At 51.0% G+C, this 18,641-nt stretch overlaps 1 protein-coding gene across 2 annotated transcripts; it reads left to right on the forward strand.

The window, feature by feature from the left end:
• The first annotated feature begins 6,007 nt into the window (after window positions 1-6,007).
• On the forward strand, window positions 6,008-11,452 carry TSPO2 (translocator protein 2). 2 transcript variants are annotated; one of them, XM_062013502.1, is made up of 4 exons: window positions 6,008-6,118; window positions 7,633-7,819; window positions 8,278-8,416; window positions 10,040-11,452. In XM_062013502.1, exons 2-4 carry the CDS (start codon window positions 7,647-7,649, stop codon window positions 10,220-10,222), a joined length of 495 nt encoding a protein of 164 aa, XP_061869486.1. In that variant the 5' UTR covers window positions 6,008-6,118; window positions 7,633-7,646; the 3' UTR covers window positions 10,223-11,452. The 2 variants fall into 2 exon arrangements, with proteins under 2 accessions (XP_061869486.1, XP_010207043.2); XM_010208741.2 differs by having other exon boundaries at window positions 6,008-6,113.
• Window positions 11,453-18,641: the final 7,189 nt, after the last annotated feature.

The raw sequence follows: 18,641 nt of genomic DNA on the forward strand, positions 1-18,641 counted from the left end.
TGGTCATGGTAGTTGAAGGCAAAATATGTCACATTAGTGCTGGGCTGAGTCTGTGCATGTGGTTAATTACAGAGGCTCAGCTAGAGAGTGGTAATTTGTTAAGCTGCATAACTTAATTGCTTGCAATCATCTGCCTGGGCCCACACTAAGCTACTCCTAACATGAAAGAAGGTGTCAAACTGTCGGTTAGAATTCATTCCTTTGGCTCCTGAGGTGCAAGTCCTGTGTGCAGATAAGGCCCAGCCATTCCCTCAGGGTTATCAGGCACAGGCAGCTCTCTACACCAGCCCTCACCAGCTCTGCTGCTGACAAACAAGTGCTGTGAGAAGCCCAAGCATTCAAAATTACCTCAAAACTCAGCCTTTCCTTGCAGTGCAGAGGAGCACAGGCACAGTGCAGGGCACAGGGAGCACGGGCAGCAGGACGAGTCTCCACAGGCAGCAGCTGGGAGCTGGGGCAGACAGAAACCAAAGGCTGAGCCTTGGAAAATGAAGGTGCATTTTCAGCTGTTCATCTCTCCCAACAGTTTGTTCCTGTGATTAACAATCATAGAACCACAGAATCCCAGAGGGGTGGGAAGGGCCCTGCAGAGGTCATCCAGCCCAGCCCCTGCTACAGCAGGTTCCCCTGGCTCAGGGGGCACAGGAATGTGTCCAGGTGGGGTTGGAAACCTCCTGAGGAGCCTCCACACCCTCCCTGGGCAGCCTGGGCCAGGGCTCCCTCCCCTCAGCACCAAAGGACTTGCTCCTCCTGTGCCAGGGGAACTGTTTGTGTCCCAGCTGATGCCCATCACCCCTTGCCCTGCCACTGGGCACTGCAGAACAAAGTGCTGCCCCATCCACTTCACACCATCCTTTAAGTACTTGTAAGTATGCTGAGGTCCCCCTTTAGTCTTTGAGAAGGTCTTTGAGCCCGAAGTCCTGCAGCCCCAGGTCCCCCAGGCCCTGCCATAATCACCCAGGTCTGAGAAAAGATCTGATGTGTAGAGAACACAGCCTGGGGCATCCAGACACAGCCCTGTCCTGCAGGTGCTACATGTCAAACACGGTGAAAACCAGACTTTAAACACAAGAAAGATCTGTTTTAACATTCCCTCTAGTGGAGAGAAGCTGGAAATTCAAGTTGCAAAGCTTCAGCTCACTCAGCCATCCACATCCAGGTTTGGAGGGGCTGTGGGCTCCTGGCCCTGGGCCAGCTCAGCCCACACAGAAAAACAATCAACCAGCTGGAAATTCCTCAATCATTTCATATTATCCAGAATCCTTATGTCAACATAACTGAAAACTTGTAAAGACAACCTTTGGTTTGGTAGAAATAAAACTAAGGTTTGAATCACAGAATCTCAAGAGCTGGAAGGGAGCTGCAAAGCTCATCCAGTGCAACCCCCCTGCCAGGGCAGCACCACCCAGAGCAGGGCACACAGGGACTCACCCAGCTGGGTTTGGGATGTCCCCAGAGAAGGAGCCTCCACAGCCCCTCTGGGCAGCCCCTGCCAGTGCTCCCTCACCTCAACAGGGAACTAATTCCTCCTGATGTTCCTCTGGAACCTCTTCTGTTGCAGCTTGTGCCCGTTGCCCCTTGTCCTGTCACTGGCCATCCCTGAGCACAGCCTGGCTCCAGCCTCCTCACACCCACCCTTGATGCATTTGTAACATGACTGAGCTCACCCCTCAGGCTCCTCTTCTCCAAGCTGCAGAGCCCCAGCTGCCTCAGCCTTTCAGCACAAGGCAGATGCTCCACTCCCTCCAGCATCTCTGTGCCCTGTGCTGAGCTCTCTGCAGCAGCTCCCTGTCCTTCTGGAACTGAGGGGCCCAGAGCTGGACACAACATCCCAGCTGTGGTCTCACAGGGCAGAGCAGAGGGGCAGCAGAACCTCTCTGACCTGCTGCCCACAGCCCTTCTGCCCCAGCCCAGGCTGCCATTGGCCTCTTGGCCACGAGGGCACGTTGCTGGCTCAGGCTCATCCTGCTGCCCACCAGCACCCCCAGCTCCCTTTCCCCTGTGCTCCTCTCTCACAGTTCATTCCCCAGCCTGTGCTGGTCCATGGGGTTGTTCTTTCCCAGATGCAACACTCTGCACTCTCCCTACTTGAATCTCACGAGGGGTTGGTTTGGTTTTCTTTAAATGGCTTTTTGTACAGAAGAATTAAACATTTTCCTCTGCAGTGTTGGAGGCTGTGGGGTTGGAGCTGCTCAGAAGACAGTGATTGCCACGAAGGTTCCTCCCCAGCCAGCACTGTGTCCTTTGTGGCAGCTCAGGGAGCATCAGCACAGACAAGCCAGGACAGCTTTATTGCCGATGTAAATCAGAGAAGCTCCGCTGCCTTCCGAGGAGCTCTGCAGATTTATGCCAGGAGCTGACCCTGCATCTCTATTTCCAAAACTAGGGCAGATTGAAATATGCTGGTTTTTTTCAATAATATATTCAGGTTAACAGGGCTTTTCTATTTGGGCAATTAATCTTGCATGGACTGAGAACCTCTGGGAACCTCTTGGGACGACAAGCGAAGGTTGCTAAGAAGAGGCAAACAAACACGGTTGTGTAACTCTCTTCTCCCATGGCTTTTCTTTCTTCTTCCATGAAAACACTTTACAGTGCTACAGCAGCCAGCTGAAACCCAGCAGTTATATCCCTTTAATAACCAGAAGCAGACAAAGACACAGTATGGGAAGGGTTTTGCTGAGAGGTAACGTTACTTCACCTGGTGTTAGTGTAAAATGCTTCAAACCAGGAATATTGAGATAAAAGTCTGTGGTAACAGAGGGAAACCCATCTTGTGCTGGAGAAAGTCTTTCCTGGGAGCTGCAGGACTGTTCCCTCTGGTGACATGTGCTCAGGTGCAAAGGGAGGCCTGGGGCAGACACATGAGTGTGTCCCAGTGTGCCTGTGCTCATACTGCATTAAAGCTCCCCAGGTCCCAGTGCTGATCCCTGGTCACTGCCACCAGAGACTCATGCCAAGCCTGTCCTTTGTCTGTCTGCCCTCCCTCTCGCTGTGTCTTCTGCCCATTTGCCTGGCAGCCCTGCTGCCCTCTGCCAGCACCTGCAACTTCATCATTACCTCCTGAACAGCATCCCAGGGGCAGTGCAGAGGGCCAGGTGAGTGAGGTACACCACATCCTCTTGCTTAGGAACCAGACATCAGCCTGCTGTGATCCACCCAGGCAAATCCATCACCTGTTACCCCATTGTCCATGCCATCACTTATCCCTTCCTTTGCTCTGAAGCTCGAGAAGGACTGATAACATGACTTTAAGGCCTGTAATTGCCTCTACTGCTTTCCCCTCACTGCATTTGCTATTCCCCAGTCATGCAGCATCATCCACAGCTCCATGGATTTACCAAGATCCTTGTCATTTGACCCTTAGTTTTTAATCCTTCCAGCCTACTAGATTCTAAATAGCCTTGAGAATATCATTTTATGTACACCAAGCAAACCAGGAATTGTGGTTTTGTGCTGAGTGTGGGCACAGGGCCAGGGAGGTTCTGCTCCCCCTCTGCTCTGCCATAGCTGCTGAGGCCTCATCTGGAGTCCTGGGGCCAGTTCTGGGCTCCCCAGCTGCAGAGGGACAGGGAACTGCTGGAGAGAGGCCAGTGCAGGGACAGCAAGATGCTGAGGGGATGGAGCATCTTCCTTGTGAGGAAAGGCTGTGGGACCTGGGGCTGTTCAGCATGGAGAAGAGACTGAGGGGGGAGCTCATCAAAAGGTTGGTGTCAGGAGGACAGGCTCACTCTTTTTTTCAGCTATCTCAAGTACCAGGACAAGGGCTGATGGGCATCAGCTGGAACACAAACAGTGCCACTGGCACAGGAGGAGAAAGTCCTTTGGTGCTGAGGTGAGGGAGCCCTGGCCCAGGCTGCCCAGGGAGGGTGTGGAGGCTCCTGCTCAGGAGGTTTCCAACCCCCCCTGGACACATTCCTGTGCCCTGAGCCAGGGGAACCTGCTTTAGCAGGGGCTGGATGAGCTCTGCAGGACCCTTCCACCCCCACCATGCTGGGATTCTGTGCTCAAGCCCAGGGAAGAAAATACCAACTGATAAAACCCCCTCTTGAACTGCTGGTTTTCTCACCAAGTTGCCAAAGGCTGGTGAGGGCAGTGCCAGCCACTGATCTGCACTCTCATCACACAGATCACACTGATCTGCAGCCAACTGCGATGGAAACCTTTCCATCACACACAGTAGCTGCATGGTGGCATGGAAGAAGTTTCCAACCATAAATACCAACAGACTCAGGAAGAATATGCAGGTGGCTCCTGCCTGATGAATGTGTGCTGTGCCTGTTATGTCCAAGTAACAATTACACCGTGGAAACACGCTGCTGTAACAGCACTGCCTTGATTTATGCTTGCTGAAAGTCTGTCCCTCTGCATTGGTTTTCTTCCTCTCTTTCTTTCTCCTCCCACCAAAAAATCATTTCCTTCTGAGCCCAATAAAACAGAAGATCTCATTGGCCCTATGTTGGAGCAGCAATATTGCATTCTGCTAGGAACCAGCAATTCTGCCTCTGGCCGTGAAATCCAGGTAATGACCCATAACTGAAGTAAATGAGTGTTTCATTTCCCAGCCCTTGCAGACAGCTCACTAATGGAAATTGATTCCCAGCTTTTTTCTGTTTCATTCAGCATGCTTGGGTGATGTCTTTATTTCAGATTCAAGTGGTTTTCAGTGAATTTGAGCCAAAAGGAAAGTGTACAGGTGGCCATTGAGAGTGTCTGGTTAATCAGTGCTCTGTGAAACAGTGCACAGGGGACTGGCGTGGAGGGGACAGACTCCTACATGCAGTGAGCTCACAGCCCTGGGCATGCTCTGGGAAAGATCCTCAGATCACACAGGATCCCAGAGTGGTGGGGTGGGAAGGGCCCTGCAGAGCTCATCCAGCCCCAGCCCCTGCTCAAGCAGGTTCCCCTGGCTCAGGGGGCACAGGAACGTGTCCAGGGGGGATTGGAAACCTCCTGAGCAGGAGCCTCCACACCCTCCCTGGGCAGCCTGGGCCAGGGCTCCCTCACCTCAGCACCAAAGGACTTGCTCCTCCTGTGCCAGGGGAACTGTTTGTGTTCCAGCTGATGCCCATCAGCTCTTGTTCTGGCACTGGGCACTGCAGAAACAAGCATCACCCCATCCTCCTGACACCCAGCCTTTAGGTCCTTGTGAGTGTTGATGAGGTGCCCCCTCAGCCTTCTCCAGGCTGAACAGCCCCAGGTCCTGCAGCCTTTCCTCATAAGAAAGAATCTCCAGCCCCTTGAATGGAGTAGCTGGAGTAGACCAGCAGAGTTTTCATCCCTGTAACACACACAGAAGCCCTTGTTATGGACCTGAGCCCTTATGCTCATGTCCTTTCACAGCTACTACCTTTGTTTTATGTGACACACTTTCAAGGTCCATCCAACCCTTAAGATTCTGCCAGTCTGTGAATTTCTGCTTTCACATGCCCACTGCACTCCCAGCCTGAGAAAAGGCTGCTTCTCCATCCCAGCTCTGACCTACAGCCAAGATGCTTGTCCTCAAACCAAGGTGAGAGGTTGGGATGTTGGAGGCAAGTCAGGAGGTTGGGACATCCCTTTTTTCAATGGTATCCATCAGGACAAGGGGTGATGGGGTGAAGCTGCAACACAAACAGGTCAATTGAAACATAAGGACAAACTGTGTCAGTGTTGGAGTGAGGGAGCCCTGGCCCAGGCTGCCCAGGGAGGGTGTGGAGGCTCCTTCCTTGGAGCTCTTCAAAACCCACCTGGACACGTTCCTGTGTGACCTGATCTAGGTGGGAGCTGCTTGGGCAGGGGGTTGCACTGGATGAGCTCTGCAGATCCCTCCCAACCCCCAGCATGCTGTGATGCTATGAAGAGCCTCAGATATCCCACCTTGGTGGTGTTTGGACCCTGCAGCAGGACTTGCCCTCCCTCCAGTGGCTCCAGCAAAGCCCCTGGAACGGCTGCGGCGGGACGCGGGCTCGGGTGTGATCTGATACACCCAGCTCAGGCACACACCCCCTCCTTTTCCTGCTATTTAGCTAAAACTCAGCTGACAATTTCTCCCTTGTCTAGCAGCAGCAGCACTGGACAGAAGCTGCCTTTGGATGTGCAACCCTTTCTCAGGGCCAGGGAGAGGAAGGCAGGTAAGGTGTGTTGCAGCTCCTACCCCGCTGAGTTAGAGCAGCTGAGAGACAGAACAGGCTTTTGTAACCGTGCTGTGTTACTCTCAACCCTCACTTCTGCTGTCTCTCAGCTTAACCTGGTCACTACAAAAGAGTTGAGGGTAGAAATCTCCTTTCCTTCCTTTTCTGAAGCACTGTGGAAGGAGCAGAGAGCTGTTTTGCACTCTAAACGCAGGACTAACAGCTGTTCTTTCTTTCTGGGTGTTTCAGTTGATTTTCTGGTTCCACAGACACTTTAATAGTGCCATAAATTGTCTGGTAAAGGAATTGTTAGTTAGAGATGGTGTCTGGGGTATTTGTTGCTTATTGATGTGTAAATTGGCTCGTACTGCTGGCTGCATTGCTGAAGATGAATGCTCTGTAGCATGATGATAACAATAACAATTAGCATAGGATACAGCAAAGCCTTAATTGTTAATTAAGATCCCAAACAGAGATGCCTGTGCAGATCAGTCTGCTCCTCCTGCTCCCTCTGACCAGTGCTCAGAGTGCCAGGGACATCTCCCTGTGCCAGGGAATTTTCTCTCCTCTTGCATTGCTCAACTCAACCTTTCCCCAGTGCCTTTGCTCAGGTGTGTTTGGCACTTCTGCTGATAGCTCAGAACTGCTGTGCTCCTGGGGAATCCTCTGTGTTATCCCCCACCTATGCTAATTTGGGTTTAATTCCTTAGTGCATCACAAGAGCAGGTGACTATAGAGACCAAAGGCAAGAGGACAGAAGGCTGGCAGGTTCAGAGCCCCGTAGAGAAGGAGAAGAGACAGGACAGAGAATGAAATGCTGGATGTTATCCTTATCTATCTTGTGTGGGAGCATAAAGCAATTATTAAAGTAAATGTTCCTTCTATGCAAGAGGAAGATTGGCAGCAAATTAAGAAATGACTCTTGTTGCCTCAGCTTATCTCACTCCAGAGGTGAGAATGTACCTCAGCCTGCTGGGGTGCAGGGAACAAGGTTCACTCAGAACTTGCTGCAGGGATGTTGTCTGCTTATAGATCTCCTTTAAAACACAAACCTGTAAAGATTAGATGAAGTCAGAATGGATGGGGTTTTCTGGGCATGAACTGTTTGGGTTTTCCTGCTCAGCCTCTGCAGACTCACAGGGAAGTTTGTGTGGTGTCTGACAGAGGCATTGGGAGGAGGAATGATAAAAGTAACTGCAGTCTTGCCTCCTAAGAATATCTCCACCTCAGCTGAACCCTGCCACACAAATATTGTGAGAAGCCATGAAATAGCAGGGGGGAGCCACTTTGCTGGATAGATCAAGGGGAAAAGTGTAACCATGATAGAAATAATTACCTCTCTTTTAAAGCCTGGGAGCTGGGCAGAGGAGAGGCAGCAGCTGAGCTGAGTACAATGTTAAACACCTTCTGCCTTAGAGACTGAAGGAGAATACAGGCAATTAGAGAGAAAGCTTGGAGGATCAAAGTAGGAAAGAACATCCCTTTGAAGTGCTAATCAATTCTTGTTTTGAACTTACAGCAGGCAAAGGAAGGATGTGGGCTTACACCCTTGGTTTTACTGTCCTGCCTCACGTTGGAGGTTTCCTTGGCTGGTTCATCAGTCGCAAAGAAACTCCAGTTTGGTATGAGAAGCTGAAAAAACCTTCCTGGTGTCCATCCCGCAGGATATTCCCTGTTGCTTGGACTGTCCTGTACACTGGCATGGGGTAAGTCCTGCATGCTGCTCCCTCTCCTGTCCTGCTGGTTCTGACACACAGAGGAGCTGCCATTTCAGACCCTTTCATTTGCTTCTGGGCTGCCCCTCTGACCTGCATCAGCAGGGCACGTCAGGTACTCTTGTTCCCAGCAGACAAAGTACAGCCTGAGCCAAATTCAGGGCTGAGCTCCTCAGATTCACACTGTGGGCAATGCTTTTGGCCAGGGACACAGCCCATGCTCAGCTCTGTAAACAGCTACTAGAACCAGCCACTGCCTGGGGAAGCTGTAGGAGCCATGAAGGTGTGGGGCAGGAGATGGGTTTGGGAGCAGCCAAGGACGTGGATGCAGCTGCCATGCAAACACTTGTCCTGCAAATCCCCATTGTGAGACAGTCTCCCATGGAAAAGCTTTCTCTGTACCAGGGTTTCCCTCCCTGCAAAACACTAATGTCTTTTCCTCTTCACAGCTATGCCTCCTACCTCATCTGGAACGACCTGGGGGGCTGCAGCAGCAAAGCCATCATCCCCCTTGGCCTCTACGGGGCTCAGCTGGCCTTGAACTGGGCTTGGCCTCCCTTCTTCTTCGGTGCACATAACCTGAAGATGGTAAAGTATCATCTGCTGGAGGCCTGTGAGCTGGTGTCCCTGCACAGGGGTTTGGGGGTTGTTTGGAGGAGTTCTGACTGGCATTCTGCCATTGTAAAGAGAGCTGTGAGAAGAGCATCTGCTCAGATATAGTTCACACTGCACTTGGTTCTAGACAATGGTATCAGTCCCTTCCACCCCTCCCCTTCCCCTGCTCTTGCCATGCTGATAGGCAGCCCAAGCAGAGCAGGGTGGGAGATGGGGCAGTCAATAGCCCAGCTGCTGCATCTCTTAGTTAAGGATCTGGGGTTGGAGATAAGTCCTTCTGAGAGTCACACCCTGTGCTGACAAGGAGGGAGGTTAGCATCCCAGGGGACATGCTGGTTCTGAGAGGCTTATCAAGCAAGTACAATGCCCTGTGCACTGCAGAGCCTGTTAGGAAGATGTGCACGAGGTACAGGCAGAGCAGAGCTGGACTTGTGCTGTGTTCCAAATGCACTTATCTCAGGTGCCAAGGCCCAGAGGTGACAGAGGCACAGAGTGGGATTTGTGTTTTCATCTAAGTGTTGTCTTTCTGTGCTCTGAAAGGTACATTTAGAGAGTTCATCGAGTGACAGCCATCAGTACTGACACAAGTGCATTTCTGATCTGTCTGCATGGGCATTATCAGCAGCAAGAGGCCCTGAAGGTCATAAACAGGGTGTTAATCTGCAGAACTCAATAATGAACACAAAAAATTACCATAGACACAGAATCATTTCAGGGATGCTGAAGCTGCTGCAGTCCCAGCCCTGCCCTCACCCTGCCCAGCCCAGCACTGACCCACAGCCTCAGCACCTCAGCTCCAGGGCTCTGGGATCCCTCCAGGGCTGGGCACTCCCCCAGCTCCCTGGGCAGCCTGGCACAGGGGCTCACACCCCTCTCAGGGAAACAGTTCTGCCTCAGCTCCAGCCTCAACCTCCCCTGGGCCAACTGCAGCCCATTGCCTCTTGTCCTGTCATTCATTGCTGGGGAGCAGAGCCCGACCCCCAGCTCCCTGCAGCCTCCTGGCAGGGAGTGTCAGAGAGTGCTGCTGGCTGCCCTCAGCCTCCTCTTCTCCAGGCTCAACACCCCCATTCCCTCAGCCCCTCCCCAGCCCCTTGTGCTCCAGCCCCTTCCCCAGCTCTGTGCCCGGCTCTGGCCACGCTGCAGCCCCTCAGTGTCCCTGTGGCAGTGAGTGAGGGGCCCAGCACTGACACAGCCCTGGAGCTGCAGCCTCCCCAGGGCCCAGCACAGGGGACAATCCCTGCCCTGGTCCAGCTGGCCACGCTCTTTCTGATCCAAGCCAGGATGCCCTTGGCTTTCTTTCCCACCTGGGCACGCTGCTACCATTAGTCTTGGTTCTTGGTGTGATACATCCAGATCTCATTGAACAGAGTTGAGCCAAGGCCCTGGGCTTTAGGATCATTTTAGGTGATTTTCCAATGCTAATCCTCCCCATTCCTGTTCCATCTCACCTCCTGTAGCAGGATGGTTACAGTCACACTGGGGCAGACTGCTGTGTGTTCCATTGCACTGAGGGCACTGGGACAAAGGGTGGGCTCCATGAGCTTAAAGGTTTTTTCCAGCCTGTATGATTCTATGATTGTCTTATCTCTGCTCCAGGCACTGATTGACATCCTGTGCTTGGATGGCCTGGCCATAGGCACCGTGTGCTCCTGGTACAGCATCAACAAGGTGGCGGCGCTGCTGCTGGTGCCATACCTGGGCTGGCTGGCCATGGCAACCTGCCTCACCATCCGCATCTGGAAGGACAACCCCGAGCAAAAACCAGGCAAGAGTGAATAAAAGGGCAGGACAGAGACAAAGGCTTGCTGTGAAACTCAACAATGCTGATATGATGCAACGAATCGCTCCGGGATGGGCTCAGAACGTGCCTCGTCCTCCCACCTTCACCCTGGCTGCACCCAGGGACAGTTTGCACCGTGTGCCTGTGGGCTCCTGTAAAGCAACCACACACCCTTCACTTGGCAACTGCTTTCTCCAGCACTGCTGAGGGCTGGGGGCTACAGCTGTATGGTGAGCTTCATGCTATCAGGTTCAACTCCATTAGCTAAATTAGGATCTCATGAGAGCAGTGTAATTCAGAGCAGCAATGCTGGACATCCCTCCAAACTGCTCCCAGAGAGCAGAACTCGTTCCCACATGTGGTAAATCCCACCTTTTGGCACCACACAGTGGTGCCATGCATTCACTCATGCACACTGATGTTGAAGAACTTACTTGATGTTTTTCCTCTTTCTTCTTGCTGTTGCTTCATTTTTATGTATCACCTGGTTTGTGCTTTGTCCCATTAACTTGGTATCTGCCAGCTACTGAGCAAGCAGCAATCTGTCTTGTCCTGCTAGTGAAAGGAGCCTGGGCACTTCCACCTCTATTTGTGGAGTATCACACTTCTTGAGTGGCATGCTCCAAGATAAAGCAGCAATGATTAGAATGCAAATGCTTCTCCCAAGAGGAAATTTCCCTCTTCCACCTCTTCACTCACCAGAAAAAAAACATCAGTGCCTTTGCAAAAGATACTTTAAATGTTGGGGGGTGGGGGTTAAGTGCAAGAAACAAAAGAGCTTTTGTACAAAGCCCTTGGAGGCTGGGCAAAAAGCCCCCTGCAGCACAGGTATCTCATCCCAGAGTCTTTCCCTTCCTCAATCTTACTAATCAGGAAAGGTTAAAATAGAAGTAGTTCCAGAGGAACAGGACCAATCCATGACAGAATCAGACACAAGAGGTGCATGGCCCAGCCCTTGCCCATCCCTTGTCCTGGCCATTGCCTCTGACAGACCTGGACATTGCCTGTTGCTGTCTACAGAGAGTATCTGCTGTTGTATTTTGTAACTGATAGAAGCAATGCATGTGAAGAGAAGTGGTAAGTGAATCTTCTGTCTGGCAGCTGACTGTAGATGAAGGTGTGTGGGTAACACTTGTAAAGGCTGGGGGTGGGGGGCTCAGCTGGGGAGGTAAAAGAAATTGTATTTGCTTTTAATAAAGCCAGGCCACTTTGTTTGGAGAATAAATCAATGCATGTTGTTGCTGTTTTAGTGGTTTGGCATCAGGTTTGTAAAGCTCAAAGGGATCCTGTCTGGCTTGTGCTCTGGCTCCCAAGGGAAGGGGATCAGCCCCAGGCTCATTCCTAGGGGCATGTTGGGAGCAAATGGGCTGAGGGGGGTCCCAAAGGTTCCTTCAGCTCCTGCACAGTGGAGACAGGCTCATGGGGGATGCAGCCCCACGACAGACTCCTCCACTATACTTCACCCACAGCTGAAAGGTAGGGAAACCAATTCCTTGGGCTGGGGATCCTTCCTAAGTCACACCAAGCCTGGTTTTAGAGATGCTGATTGTTCCTGGGTCCAGCTCACATCAGTGGCAGAGCTGAGTGCTCAGCATCACTGAAAGCTGGGGCCAAGAGAAACAAATACCAGTAGCTGAGAGCAGCTGAAATCTGTAGCATGTCATAGATCTTGTTCTGTCATTTTGATCCCATCCATTATTTCTAGCTCCAGGACACCTTTCCCCAGAACTGCTGCCAGTGTAGTGCTGAGTGAAAAAAGCTGCCTAAGAACAGGCCAGTGAGTAGATGTGGCTGCAGGCAGGAGCAGGACTATAAAGCATGAGCACTGCACCACAAAGATCATAAGCCACTTGCAAAAGAACAAAATGAAAGAAAGGAGTGTTATATATTTCAGGGCTTCCTCTGTTACCACTGAGCTTATTTACAGTGATGCTTTGTCTTCCAGAAAGCCACATGCCAAAGGATAGGAAGACAAACTGTTTCTTCCTCATAAGAAGATAATATCTGGGCTGCTGATGCAATTCAGTGGAGTTAATGCCTAAGGGCTCCTGAAGATGCTTCTGCCTGTCCTTCCCCAGTTCATGTGGCAGAGCCCTGAGGAAGAGTGAGGAGCAGAGCCATGCGCTGAGGCCAGAAGGCAGATCTGGACAGGGATCTCTGCTCTGGGAAAGGGAAGAGTCTTCTCTAAACCACATTAAGTCAGTGATTCTAGATCTGGTACAAACCTGCAATGTGTTAATAACACTTCCAAGTTCAATCTATGGATGCATGTTTGATCAGCTTCTAGAACTTAGCCCTCTCTCCCTTCCTCCTCACTATTTTTTGGCAGGTAACATAAAATCTGGAGTTAAGAGTAACAGATCTTTTGAACCCCCTTTTGTTTGCTCCCCCCATTTTCCTGAGCAGTGTGACCATGTTCTTGTCTGCAGTTCACTTCTTTTCCTTCCACTTACCTGCAAGTGGATCCTACATCCACTACCAGCTTCTCTTTGCTACTTGCATCTGCTTGCAGGCAGCAAAAAACCACCTAAATGTCCTTAAGTGCAACAGACATCATAACTTGAAATCAATTGGCACAGTTCAATTCAGCAAAGCACCCTCCTGTATTAATATTTAAAGCATCATTTAGTATCTTTGCTATTTGAACAGACTCACTAAACCCCCTTGCATAAAAATGACTTTGATGACATTTCTAAGTCATTCTCTGGAGCGTTGCTCAGTTGTACCTTGCACTGCAGAGCTAAGGCAGCCTGTGCTGCTGTGGAGCCAAGGGCTTGTGCTCACAGTTACACCAGAGCTGGAAGAAGCACGTTGCCCTTCCCTGGATCCATCCCTGTGCTTGGGACAGACAAAGGGGAAGAGGAAAAATACCCAAACCAAAGGGATGCCAGAAATCTAAAGCACAGGGAGGGAGCTGCTTTGCTAACAGCAGTGAAACTGGCCTCTGAGTGAGGAAGGGGATTTCTCCTGAGGTTTGTGAGAGCTCAGGGCTCTTTGTCCCAGGGGATCCAGAGGATCACTGGGGGGTGTTTCCATCAGCCAGGCAGCAGGCAGGCTGGATCACCTTGGCAGGCTTGCAAGGTGCTTGTCCAGCCCCCATGAAATTAGCTTATGGAATGGGTATCAGGTCCCACCCAGCAGCAGGAACGCTCAGGACCCACGACAGGAGCTGTTGCAGTTTGACATGGCTCAAGCAGTGACTCAGACAAAGGCCATGCATCTGTGGCAGCTTTCACAGGGTCGTGGCATTTAGAGAGCAGAGCCACCTCTCAGATCAGTGTCTAATGCTGATCCCTCTCTTCAAACTTCAGCCAGTCTTTCCAGAAAGACCTATTTGATACTAAACTGGTTGTTACACCTGATCTTAGCCCAAAGGGCACATCCTCTGGCTGCTGGATGTACAAGATCTCTGTCTAAACAAAATCTTTCTGCCTTTCAGTCCAGCCTCTTTTCCTAAGCCTTGTCTCTCTCATTCAATAATTCACCAGCTGCTCCAGAAAACACTTTCCCTTCACCACTAAGGAAATGTAATTGATTTGCTGGTGTCTGGAGCTCTGTGAAAACACAGAGTCAAACACTGGAGAGGATTTGCTGCTGGGTGCATGTAAACAGAGCTGACCAGGGTTCAGCAGCTCTCCTCACCACCCCTGGTGCAGTGCATAAACCCCTGTGGCTTTGAGCACCTGCAGCATGAGTGGGGCTGACCTTCCCCCTCAACTGCTCTCAGTAAGACAGCAGCAGAATCCCAGTAGGAAGGGAGTTGTGCTGCTTGGAGCTGCCAGTAACTCCCAGTCAGGCACTGCCATGTCAACCCCAGGGGATGCTGGAGTGCCCACACCACTATTCCCAGCCCCTTCTTCATTTCAACCTTGGCACTGTGGTCCTGCAGTGGGAGGAGAGGGGCAGGTGAGAGCTGAGAGGGGCTGAGGGGAGGAAAGCTGCCTCTGCACATCACTGTCAGAGGCTTTATTTATTTATCACGTAACGGTAGTTACAGCTGGAAAAAGCAGGAGGGAGATTGCTGCCAGACAATGTCTCTAGGGAGACGTTTTGTTAGTGCCACCAGCTGTCCCCTTGGAATAGAGAGCACGTCTGAGCCATGACTCACACCACCAGTGTCTCATTTCACTCTCCCATCTATCCAAAAACCCTCCTCCAGCCCAGGGATGTAATAAAAGCCTCCTTTTCCTGGCAAGGACTTTTGCAGCCAGGTCTCTCCCACTGCCCTGCTGTGATCAAGAAAGGATAACAGTAACTTTAACTTCAGGAAAGTAACTCCTGCTGTAATTAGACAAACAGTGGTTGACTTGCCTGGGAGACAGGTCAAGGGAAGACTCTGTGTGTGTGTGAGACCTGTTTAAGATGGGGAAGTCAACAGAGATGTTCAGAGATGCTTCTAAAGTCAGTGGAGAAACTCTTCTGGATGGCTGTAGGGTCAGTCCTTAATACCCAATACCCCAGCAAAGCCAGAGAGCTTCTCCCAGAAGAGGCTGTCAGCTCAGCCCTGCCTTGCCAGCGTTCTGCTGGCAGCATTCCCATGCAGACAGCTCTTCACATCTCGCTGCAGGTTTGCTGTCTTCGAGGTCTGCTTCTCCCCATTACTCCACCTGGCTCTGTTCAGTCCTCCTGGCCTCAGTGTCCTGATGCAGTGAAGCCAGACCTTTTAAAACAGAGGGGGACAGGCTGCCAGATGTTGAGGGACAACATCTGCCACGGGATGGAGAATGTGCCTGGGCAGCAAACCACAGCTTGGGGTTGTGCCCAATGGCTGGTGCTGTGGCTGCAGTGCAGGGCTGTGCTCACACCGTTGGAGGTTTCCCCACACACGAGGTGCAGCTGCTGAGGAGGATTCCCTGAGAGAGGAGACTTTGCATGGGATGGCTCTGGGGAGAGGCCCCAGGGCTCTGCTCAGCCCTTGCCATGGGGGAGCAAATGGGGAGAGGCAAGGGGCTGATTCCCATCATCCCTGCACGAGACCTGACGTGTGTGTGCATGTCCTGTGCATCTGCTGTTCTATCTATTCAATAAAGGAAACACTGAGTCAGTGGGGAGAGGGGCAGGGCAGGGGGAATCCTCCATAAAAACACTGGTTGGCAAGTGCAATGATTTTACATGACCCAAGTGCCATTGGGAGGTCACAGAATCATTGAATGGCTTCAGCTGGAAGAGCCCTTTCAGCTCATGGAGTGCTCCTGTCCCAGCCCATCACCCACCAGCCCATTGCCCTCAGTGCAGCACCCACCCAGCTCTGAAACCCCTCCAGGGATGGTGACTCCAGCCCCTCCCTGGGCAGCCCCTTCCAATGCCTGACAGCCCTGGCACCAAAGAGATTCCTCCTCACATCCAGCCTCAACCTCCCCTGGGGCAACTTGAGGCTGTTTCCTCTTGTTCTGTTGCTTGTTACCAGGGAGAACAGACCCATCCCCACCTGGCTCCAGCTGCCCTTCAGGTAGTTGTAGAGAGTGAGAAGGTCTCCCCTGAGCCTCCTTTTCTCAACAGCCTCAGATCCCTCAGCCCTTCCTCAGCTGAGACATGCTCCAAACCCTTTCCCAGCTTGGTAGCCCAGCCTCTGGATCCTCTCCAGCACCTCAACTCCCTACATGAGTCTCACTGCTCCCCTGGCACCTCCCAGCGCCTGTGCCCCAGCTCCTCTAGCTGATGGGAAAGAGACATTTCCATCCCTGGCCCCCAGCACAGAGGCTCCTGTGCACACATGTGTGCTGCAGGGGAACTGGGGTCACTTCAAAACAACCCACCCAAACTGATCAAAGCCCTGTGGCTCTAACACAACGTGTCAGATTGACAGTGGCTCCGTGCTGTCCCTTTATATTTCTGGCGCAGGCAGACGCTGCAGGGGGTGGATCACAACTGCTCAGTGCACTGCCCTAGATGGAGCTGAGCAGCAGCTGGGGAAGGGCTGGAGAGAGGTAGAGTCTCAGTGCCACATTCCCTAGATTAGATTAGAGCTCAGCCCTAAAAGCCTGCAGAGAGGCCAGGCCAGTGGAAGCTAAAGGCTGCAGGGAAGATGGGACTGGAGCCATCAAAGGCTTCCAAAAATAAAGAAAAGTGGGTTGGAGGGAGCAAAGAGGGACTGGAAATGCTTCTTTAAAGTATAAGGGTAAGAAGGAAACGAGCTGCCAGTCATTAAGAGAGGATTCCCAGCCCTGAAATGTCAAAGGTGAGAGTAATTGGACAGGGGGAGCTTGGAATTTGAGCATAGTTGCCATGCAAGAGGAAGAACACTCCACCTGCCCTCCAGGAAAGTATTTTAAGCTTCAAAATAAATAAAATCCTGCCCCATGAAAATGAGAGAGATCTGTTCCACAGATAGGGTGTCTTGGAGCTTGTCAAATCCTTCCCTGTGCTGTTGTCACAATACTCCCCATGCCAGTTGTGTCAGTCACCAGATAAACAGCTCCCATCACTACCAAACAGTGTGGGAGTAAAGAGGCTGTGAGGGGCTCTCTGTGTGTGTGGGGGGGAGTAAAGAGGCTGTGAGGGGCTGTGTGTGTGTGTGTGTGTGTGTGTGTGCAAAGGGAATGGTGGCACACAAGGCAGCCTGGCCTCAGCCTCAGCAAGGGGGCTTGAATCACCTGAAGAAGTGATCTGCCCAATGGGCTGGATTTATTTCACTCTGTCATACTGCAGACCCCTCTGAAGTCTCTGCTAGAGTATCACAAAGGCTGTGTTTGGCCTTGGAGCAATGACTCTATCTGTCTATCTATCTGTCTATCTATCTGTCTGTCTGTCTATCTATCTATCTATCTGTCTGTCTATCTATCTATCTATCTATCTGTCTGTCTATCTATCTATCTGTCTGTCTATCTATCTATCTATCTGTCTGTCTATCTGTCTGTCTATCTATCTATCTATCTATCTGTCTGTCTGTCTATCTGTCTGTCTATCTATCTATCTATCTATCTGTCTGTCTATCTATCTGTCTGTCTATCTATCTATCTATCTGTCTGTCTATCTGTCTGTCTATCTATCTATCTATCTGTCTGTCTGTCTATCTATCTATCTATCTGTCTGTCTATCTATCTGTCTGTCTATCTATCTGTCTATCTATCTGTCTATCTGTCTATCTATCTATCTGTCTGTCTGTCTATCTATCTGTCTGTCTGTCTGTCTATCTGTCTGTCTATCTATCTGTCTGTCTATCTGTCTATCTATCTATCTGTCTGTCTGTCTATCTATCTGTCTGTCTGTCTGTCTGTCTATCTATCTATCTATCTATCTGTCTGTCTATCTATCTGTCTGTCTGTCTATCTGTCTGTCTATCTATCTATCTATCTGTCTGTCTGTCTGTCTGTCTATCTATCTGTCTGTCTGTCTATCTGTCTGTCTATCTATCTATCTGTCTGTCTGTCTATCTGTCTGTCTATCTATCTATCTGTCTGTCTGTCTATCTGTCTATATTCTATATATCTATAATATTCTATCTGACTTCAATGCAATAGTTTATCCTCCTCAAACTAAGAGCAGGTTTTCCACCAAGTACAGACTGAATACTCAATCAAATACAGCTTCATGTGTCCCATTTATCCAAATCTTGATGACAGCAGGTTCTGAACTAAGTGCACAAGATGCTGGAGATTTGCATCCAAGATGCTGGAGATTTGATTTCCAGTGTGCTTTGGCTAAAGCATGAGTTGTGCACAGCTACACACTTCCCATCCCCTTTCACCCTCATGGCAAGGCAGGATTAGTCTCCAGGAAAAGTCTCACTCAGGTTTTCATTAGACATGGCTCATGTGGGATTTCTATCAACTTTAAACTGTTTTAATTTAGAGTGAGAAGTTGGAAGAATTTCACATAGTTCTGAAGGAAAAAAAAAGCCCCAAAGAGACAAATCCCCCAGTCCAAGCATATGAAACATTTACAGCATCAGCCCTGAGTATCCTCCTAAATGACCACAGCCTCTTTGAGACACCTGCCTGTTCCACTGCTGGGCAAACCAAGCATCCCCAGCTCAGGTCAACAACCCTTTTATGGTCACACAGAATCACAGAATCTGAAGGGAGCTGCAAAGCTCATCCAGTGCAACCCCCCTGCCAGGGCAGCACCACCCAGAGCAGGGCACACAGGGACTCATCCAGCTGGGGTTGGGATGTCTCCAGAGAAGGAGCCTCCACAGCCCCTCTGGGCAGCCCCTGCCAGTGCTCCCTCACCTCAACAGGGAACAAATTCCTCCTGGTGTGTCTCTGGAACCTCTTCTGTTGCAGCTTGTGCCCGTTGCCCCTTGTCCTGTCATTGGCCATCCTTCTTCTTTCTCTTTGTATAAAAGGCAGATTCCACAGCCACATTAGTTCAGGCAAATCCCAGTAAGTACCCCCCCAGAATGTCCCTGGTGCAGAACCACACACCCCTCATCACACCTCCACCACAGGCTCTGATCTGTCCCATCCCTGGGCTCCA

Source organism: Colius striatus, chromosome 22 (genome assembly GCF_028858725.1).
Source record: "Colius striatus isolate bColStr4 chromosome 22, bColStr4.1.hap1, whole genome shotgun sequence".
Taxonomy (NCBI): domain Eukaryota; kingdom Metazoa; phylum Chordata; class Aves; order Coliiformes; family Coliidae; genus Colius; species Colius striatus.

Bases quoted from the DNA above. Each gene is read 5' to 3' on its own strand.
- TSPO2 (XM_062013502.1), top strand. From the start codon at position 7,647: ATGTGGGCTTACACCCTTGGTTTTACTGTCCTGCCTCACGTTGGAGGT. The intron at 7,820-8,277 runs GTAAGTCCTGCA...TCCTCTTCACAG, and splicing joins GTCCTGTACACTGGCATGGG to CTATGCCTCCTACCTCATCT. The intron at 8,417-10,039 runs GTAAAGTATCAT...TCTCTGCTCCAG, and splicing joins GTGCACATAACCTGAAGATG to GCACTGATTGACATCCTGTG.